General features: G+C 47.3%; 1 protein-coding gene across 5 annotated transcripts in view; it reads left to right on the top strand.

The window, feature by feature from the left end:
- The first annotated feature begins 1,670 nt into the window (after nucleotides 1-1,670).
- The window catches only part of Kif2c (kinesin family member 2C), a 21,811-nt gene continuing 15,453 nt past the window's right edge, over nucleotides 1,671-8,028 (top strand). The window contains exons 1-4 of one of the 5 annotated variants that reach the window (XM_013521632.1): nucleotides 1,671-1,859; nucleotides 2,391-2,485; nucleotides 6,663-6,764; nucleotides 6,923-6,971. In XM_013521632.1, coding sequence (XP_013377086.1) covers nucleotides 1,796-1,859; nucleotides 2,391-2,485; nucleotides 6,663-6,764; nucleotides 6,923-6,971 — 310 coding nt within the window. In that variant the 5' untranslated portion in view covers nucleotides 1,671-1,795. Of the gene's footprint in view, nucleotides 1,860-2,390; nucleotides 2,486-6,179; nucleotides 6,519-6,662; nucleotides 6,765-6,922; nucleotides 6,987-8,028 lie in introns of those variants that run through there. The other 4 variants (XM_013521631.1, XM_005398744.2, XM_005398743.2 and 1 more) reach the window with 4 other exon arrangements.

The following is an 8,028-nucleotide window of genomic DNA, read 5'->3' as shown; positions in this document are numbered from 1 at the left end:
TTTTTTTGGTGCTGTTCCACTGAGCTAAATCCCTAACTCCTTGTTTCCCTAATTTCTCTCTCAGTAAGTTTGTTATTTGTGCATAGGAAGGCCATTGGTTTTTGAGTGTTGACTTTGCATGCAGCTAAGCTACTGAATTTGGTTATTAAATTTAGAAATCTTCGGTCTAGGATATAGCTCAGTAGCACAAGTGCTTGCCTGGCAAGGCTGAGGTCATGAGTTCGATTCCCAGTACCAAAAAAAGTCCAGCCAGGAGTGCTGGTGCACGCCTGTAATCCCAGCACTCGGGAGCCTGAGGCAGGAGGATCACTGTGAGTTCAAGGCCAGCCTGAACTGCATAGTGAGACCCTGTCTCAAAAAGAAAAAAAAGCAAAACCAAAAATAATTTTTAAAGAAGGTGTGTTTGAGAGGGGTGGAAATATAGCTCAGCACAAAGGCCCTGCATTCAACCCTCAGGAAGAGAAAACAAAACTGACTTTTTTTGAGAATTTAGTTATTATCTTCTCTCACTCTCCTGATTTTTCTGAAAGAGACTGACTCCTTTTTGGTTTGGGCAATTGACCCTAGCACAGAAACTCACTTCAAACCAATGGCCCGCCAGGCATGGTGCCGCACGCCTGTAATCCCAGCACTTGGGAGGCTGAGGCAGGATGATGGTTGTGAATTCAAGACCAGCCTGGGCTACGAAGTGAGCTCAAGGCCAGCCTGAACTGCAAAGCGAGACCCTGTCTCAAAAAAAGACAAAAACAAAAACAAAACAAAACCAATGACCTCCTATCAATCTTGTTTTTATCACTTGTAATTTTTTGTTTTGTTTTTTGTGACAGGGTCTCACTACGTATTTCAGGCTGGCCTTAAAGTCACCATGTTGCTTAGGCTAGTCTTTTTTTTTTTTTGCTTAGGCTAGTCTTCAACTGGCAGCAACACTCCTACCTCAGCCTCCCAAGTGCTGGGATTACAGGCGTGCGACACCAAGCCCGCCACTTACTTCTTTTTGTCCCATATTCATATCAGAAATGTCAGGTCAAGGACGGGAACTATGTCTTACCCACTATTATCTCCAACCTACACAATGTCTTGCACAAGGTAGACAACTATCTATTGAATCAGTGCCTTTGAAACACTTTTTTGGGGGAGTGAGACAGGGTCTCCCTTTGTAGTTGAGGATGGTCTTGAATTCACCATGTAGCCCAGAGTAGCCTCGAACTCTCAGCGACCCTCCTGCCTCAGCCTCCGGAGTAGTGGGACTATAGGCTTGCGCCACCACGCCCATCTCGAAAAGCACTTTCTATACAACTTCTCGAGTGAGGAAACATGCTCGCCCACTGTGCAAAAAAGGAAACCAAGAGTCAAGTTTCGACTTGTCCGAAGTCACTTGCCAGTAATTGCAGAAGTCTGGAAAGCCCAACCACACTCCCTAGACGAGCTTCGGTGCCTAAAAGCCAACAGCGGAAGACCGGTCCGGTACTAAGGTGGGAACTCGGCGTCTCAGATCCCAAGCCCGGCGAACTTCCCAGCAGCCACAGCGCGGGGGTGTGGCCAGGCAAATTGGGGGACGGGTCCCGGAGCCGGAGGAGAGTCTCTGGTCCCGGCCTAGGGACTACGTGTCCCAGAAGGCTCCGCGGGGCTTCTCTGACTGGCGGAAGCAGAACCCACGGCAGCGTGATGACGTTACAGGAGCGCTGACGCGCGGGATTTAAACTGCGACGGTTTACGCGGCGTTGGCGCTTCCCTAGCAGAGTTGTGGTTTATATAGCGTTTTGTATTTCTCTTCCCCGCGGATCTCCGAGTGCCTATGGAGTCATCGCTTCAGTCTCGCTTGTCTCCCGGTCTCACCATCAAGATCCAACGCAGTAATGGTGAGAGGCAGCGTCCTAAAGCCAAGGGGACCCGTGAGCGCCGAGGCGGCTGAGAGTACGGTCCCGCTCCCGAATGGCCGGGCTCTGAGTTACCCCTGCAGCTCTGGCAGCCCCAACACTCGTGTCATTAGGAGAGTGGCCAGACATGACCTCCGGAAATGGGTTAGGGAAGGTCAAGGGGTCCAGATCCTCACTGCCGAGGTCAGGACTATCTGCCCCACCATAGTGAGTCCTCTGCCCAAACATACCTGCACCCCATTGCGGGCGTCCGTGTGAATGGAGTGTGTAACTCTCCCAGGTGGCTCGGTCTTGAGACCTGTTCCCTGCGCACCTCACTGAGATGTTCTAACGCTGAAGCTCCACGAGATTTGTGATTTGTCTCTCTCAGTGTGTGCCTGTTTTAAAGGAGAAAAAACGTCAGCTGCCCCTTCCTAGGTAAACTCCACATTGGGAGTCCCTGCGGGATCCTAAAAGAAAATAATCCCTAAACATGAAGCTCTCAGGACACTGGTAACTCTAGTCTTTTTATAGGCTTGATTCACAGTGCCACTGTAGGACGTGTAGACTTGGAGAGGTCCTGCGTTTTTGTGGAATGGACAGAAGGAGGTACCGCAAAGGGCAAAGAGGTAGGTTCTATGAAAATACTGTCAGCGGGTGTAGGGGGGGCACACCTGTAACCCAGCTCCTTGAGAGACTGCGTAGGAGGACACAAGTGTGAGGCTAACCTGCGCAACTTACCAAGACCCTGTTATAAAATTTAGAAAGGGCTCACTGGGCATAGCGGCGCACACCTGTAGTCCCAGCCCTTGGGAGGCTGAGGCAGGAGGATCGTTGTGAGTTCAAGGCCAGCCTGGGCTGCATAGTGAGACCTTGTCTCAAAATAAATAAATAAATTTTTAAAAAGGGCTAGGCATGTAGCTCCGTGGTAGAGCACTTACCTAGTTTACACAAGCTCCTGTGCTCAACCCTCAGTAATGAGGGGGAAGAAATTTCACATTTAACATCTTCGTGTACAAAGGGTCTGTGTAGAAATGGAACCCGCAGGAACCTAGTTTCTGATGCTGTGCTGTCCTTCCCGGTTGAAAGTAATCCTCTTTGGATGCATTAGGAGTTTATTTAGTCAAGCCTGTCCTAAATTGAAGTAATCAAAAGGTTCTGGTGTGTTTGTAGAAAGCAAACTCACGGAGTCCTAAAACTTTGCTCACTCACCTAAGCCTGTAGTATCAGTTTGAATAGCAAAATTAGTAACCCACTAAGGAGACAAAAGTATGTTTCTGAAGCTGAATGTAGTGGCGGCCACCTATAATCACAGCACTTTGGAGGCTGAAGCAGGAGGATAGCAAGTTGAATAGGCCAGCCTGGACAACATAGCAAAACATAGCAATAAGCAAAAAGTATGTTTCTGAAACACCAAATAATAAGGCAACTTGTGATGAAAGCACTGCACAGAAGAGCTGGAGCAGCTCAGCAGCAGCTGCTCCCTGATGGTGGGGTGGGATGCAAAGGTGTAGGTGAAACTGAAAAAAGCTGGCTATAGGCCAGTGAATCCTTTTGGAAGGTTCTGCAGAGCAGTTTCAGAGCAGAGACTGGAGGGTCTTCATTTCTAGCACTTAAGATGTTTAGATTTTCTTCTGTAGGCAGTGGGGAGCCTTGAAATGATTTCAACAGAGGAGAGAAGTGCCTAAAGGATTTCCATTGTAAAAGCATTATGGTGTGAAAAGGTTGCTGGGCTGTGAATGAAAGAAAATCTGCATTTTAGTCTGTCTACCTGTGCTCTGTGTTCTTGGGAATGTTTCTGCCCTTCTTAGAAATTTCCTCTTCTGTAAAGCAAAGAGGATGATAATATCTGCCTCACAGGGTTGTTGTGAGGACTTGGTGAATTCTTTTGGACTGGCTGTCAAATTCCAGGTAGTGTGTTGGGTGCAGGAATACAGAGGTGAATGAGACACACCCTGGACCTCTCTCGTGGAGCTTCATGAGGTAGCTCGTGGAGAGGTGTACTCAGCACAGCACCACTGTTGGCTATGCAGATATTTAGATGGCATATTTGAGAAATACAAGGATTGAATACTTTCCAGTATCTGCACCTACAGAAGTAAGAGGTTCCTGAAATTCCTTTTAACTAGCAATTAATAGTTCCTTGTGATCTGGTTTATATTTTGGTTTGGTTTGATTTGGTTTGGTTTGTTTTGACAGTACTGGAGGTTGAATTCAGAGCCTTGCACTGAGCTATATCCCCAACCCTTTTTATTTTTCATTTTGAGACAGGGTCTCACTAAGTTGCCCAGGCTGAACTAGAACTTGTGATCGTTCTGCCTCAGCCTCCCAGAGTGCTGGCATTATAGGTGTGTACTCTCCTGTGAGACTTGTTTTGTTTTGTACATGTAGAAATATATCTCTTGCTGGGCATGGTGGTGCATGCCTGTAATTCCAGCACTCAGGAGGCTGAGGCAGGAGGATTGCCGTGAGTTCAAGGCCAGCCTGAACTACATGGCAAGACCCTGTCTTTTTTTTTTTTTTAAGACCCTGTCTTTAAAAAAAAAAAAAAAAAAAAATCTATTTTTCTATCTGTTTATATCTTGTTAGATCTCACCCCAGCTGAAATATAGGCATTTAAACTTTTTCTTTTTCTTTTTTTTGTTTTTGTAGTTCTAGGGATCACTTCAGTGACAGGACACAGATCCTATTATCGGGCTATATCCCAAGCCCCAGAGTTTTGTTTTGTTTGTTTTTGAGACAGGGTCTCGTTATGTAGTGTCGGCTAGCCTCAAATTCACAGTGCTCCTCCTGCCTCAGCCTCCCCAGTTCTGGGATCCAGAGTCGTTAAGTTCTGGCCTGAACCAGCCTTTCTTTTTTGTACCACATAGTCTTCCTCTATAGTATCCTGTGCCCTGGCAAATTGGCAGCTTGGTGTTCTGACTGTGCCTTGTGCCTTGCTGCCTTCACACTCTTAGTTTGTTCCTTCCTGTTGGAGTGTTCAGTGTGGACTTAAGTGTAGCAGTCAGGTTCTGTCAGTGCTGGGCTGGAACTCTGGTCTTCTGAGCAGGGCATATAGCTCAGTGATGGAGAGCGTGCGTAGCATGTGCAAAACCCCGAGTTCCATCCCCAGTGCTGCAAAAGAAACAGCACTGTATAGACTGCTGTGCTGTGTGTGTGCAGTGTGGGCCTTGGAAATGAGACTGTGTGGACAAAGCATTGTTGGTGAAGTCGTGGTCAGCTGTTACATTCCATGATTGTATGTTCCTCATCTTTTCCCATCTTGCTTTGTTCTCCACCTCTTCATGGTAGAGAACATTATTATTTTCCCTGTTAGAATTTGTGCTGACACACGCCAGGCTGGCTTTGAGCTCACTTTGTAGACCAGGCGGGTCTTGAACTTGCAACGATCCTCCTGCCTCAGCCTGGGATTACAGGCGTGCGCCACCACACCCAGTGGATTCCCCCGAGTTTGAAGCCAGCCTGTGCCACACAGTTCAAAACAAGTTTGTACTACCTAGTGAGACCCTGCCTCAAAAAAAAAAAAAAAAAATTTGTGTGTGTGAAAAGCCCTCAGTATGTGGTTCAGCTGTCACATTTAAAAACATAAACAAGTTGGGACTAATTTGGAGGGAAGTGTGTTTGTGTTTATGTTTGTGCTAGGAATCAAACCCAGGGTCTCACACATGCCAGGCAAGGACTGTACCACAGTTAACAACCCTAGTCCAGTTTGGTGGGGCTTGTTTGGTTGGTTTTGGCAGCACTGGGGATTGAACCCAGGGCCTTTGTACTGAGCTACATCTGTAGCCCTTTTTTTATTTTTTTGATACACAGTCTCAATAAGTTGCCCAAGCTGTGCTCAAATTTGTGATCTTCCTGCCTCAGCCTCTCAGAGTGATGAAATTATAGGCACATGCTACCACACCTGGCTCAGTTTGGTGTATTTAACCTGCTGCGAAGTTAGGCTGGTGAAGTTTTAGTTGTTTCTCTTCAAAAGCAAAGAGAAACTGGGATGGGGAATGGAGAAAAGGGAAAAGAAAAAAAATTAAAATTAAGAAAAAATATATATATAGTTCTACTACTCACTTCTCTTGGTTCATTGAAAGGAAAGGTTTGTGCTAGTATTGTTTGGACAATTAAATGCCAATCTTGTACTCTGAGTAACTAAAGAACAATACACAGTGTGTTAACCATTGTTACCCTTCTATTATCTTGTTTTGAAATTTTTTTTGTCTTTGAACTTAAAAAAAAAAGGCTTAGTTGTTTCTCAAGGTTTGCAGGAGGGCTCTGATGATGTAAACCTAGAATTGTGACCTCATTTTGGGCGTGACAGGAAACTGTGACTGGTAAGAAGTTTCTGTGCCAGTAGAAATGTAGGTAGGCTTAGGGTTAGGTAGCAGCTGTCGGGGAACTTGCTCTTGCCTGTAAGATCCTGGAGGCCCTCGCTCTTGACTGTCACCAGACGACTCATTTCCTCCCCGAGTCAGCCAGCAGGGGCCAGTCAGTCAGCTCAGGGGCTGTGCCCAGAGGCCCCCGCTTCCAGGAGGACAGGAGAGTCGGTGGCCTGGTTCCTCCGTGCACTGCCTATTTGCCTGTCCATCTGCCTTCTCTTCAGTTCATTCTCATTCCTGAGATCTGGCTTTGGCTTGGACATCAGACACCCGTATCCACCTAATGCCAATGGTAAATCTTTTCAAAGGACCTTCTGTTTTATAGCTATCAGAAGTTTGTGGAACTTACGCTTGGTAAAGCTGAATCTAGGGATGACCGTGGTTGCAGGTGCGATTGGCTTGAATGTGGCTTCACTGAAGCTCTCCTTCCTTGCAGATTGATTTTGAGGATGTGGCTGCAATAAACCCAGAACTCTTACAGCTTCCTCCTTTGTACCCGAAGGACAATCTGCCCCTGCAGGAGAATGTAACTGTCCAGGTAGGCACCCGTCGTCGGTGCACAGCTAAAGCCCCAGGAAGTCCTTTCTTTGCTCTTGGCTGATTTGCTTTTTGGTACTGCGCAGCACGTGGGCCTGGGATAGCCCCATTTAGAGTTGACAAAAGCCCTGTATTGTGGTTGTTTGTTTTGATTTTCAGAAACAGAAACGCAGATCAGTCAACTCTAAAATTCCCGCTCCAAAAGAAGGTAAACGGATTTCTGGTAAGGCTGGGGCTCCGAGTTGTAGATGCTATAAAATAATATTATTCCGGTTTAGCAGGGGACTTCTGTGTAGGCTGAGTCCCACCAGGGTCCTGAGCATCTCAGTGAGGAGCAGTGTAACGCACAGCTAGGCGCTGAGGTACCTGATGCATTTGAGAAACTGGCTTACTCACCTAAAAACCTTTCCTCGAGAAGCCCAAGCCTGGCTGCGGGAAGAGGAAACCAGGCCCCAGCAGACTTGCTTCTTCCCTCAGGGGAACAGTCTGCCATGGAGAGAGGCTGTGGGGAGAATGGGCAACTCCATTGCAGCTGTTTAGAAGGCAGTCAGTGGTGTGACAGAGCAAGGGCTTGGGGCCAGGGAGAGTTGACAGCAGTGCCGTAGTCTCAGAGAATATTGGGATTGCTCTGCAGAAACAGCATGAAGCTGCGCTGGCCACTGCACACTGTGACTGTACGGAATGGATGTAATCTCAGCTGCCCCAAAGGACAGCTCGTTATTCAGAGCCGGCTCTGGCTGCAGGCCATTGAACTGCACAGCTGTCCTCGTCCAGGGTCACCACTGTTCTGTGTGTTGTGGTGATACCCGGAGAGATTGTGGCTGGAGCTTCTGCTTCCTGGGGGCTCGGGTGGAAGAGCAGGGGTGGGTCTTGCCCTGGCTGTCTCTTGCTCGTTGTAGCTAAGGGCCTATAGGAGAGGTAGGAATAGCAGTATCCCATTCCACGTGCCTGTCTGCAAAAGTATTGGTGCAATTCCTCTTCTCCAGCATCTCATACATGCTAATAATTACCTGCTATGGGCGGGCATGGTGGTGCACATCTGTAATTCCAGCACGTGGAAGGCTGAGGCAAGAGGAACTCAAGAATTCAAGGCCAGCCTAAACTACATAGCAAGACCCTGTCTCAAAAAAAAAAAAAAAAATCACCGGCTCTGCCTCTGAACTACACTCTTGGCCCTGCAGTTGTTTGTGTTTTGTTTTTCCATTGAAACTGGGACCTTGAACATATTTAGACAGGTGCTGTACCACTAAGCTACATCTTCAGCC

The sequence above is a fragment of the Chinchilla lanigera genome, unplaced genomic scaffold (genome assembly GCF_000276665.1).
Source record: "Chinchilla lanigera isolate Chin_1 unplaced genomic scaffold, ChiLan1.0 scaffold00063, whole genome shotgun sequence".
NCBI classification, from domain to species: Eukaryota; Metazoa; Chordata; class Mammalia; order Rodentia; family Chinchillidae; genus Chinchilla; species Chinchilla lanigera.
Note: the sequence above shows the minus strand (reverse complement) of the source record. Positions and strands in the feature narration are given on the sequence as shown.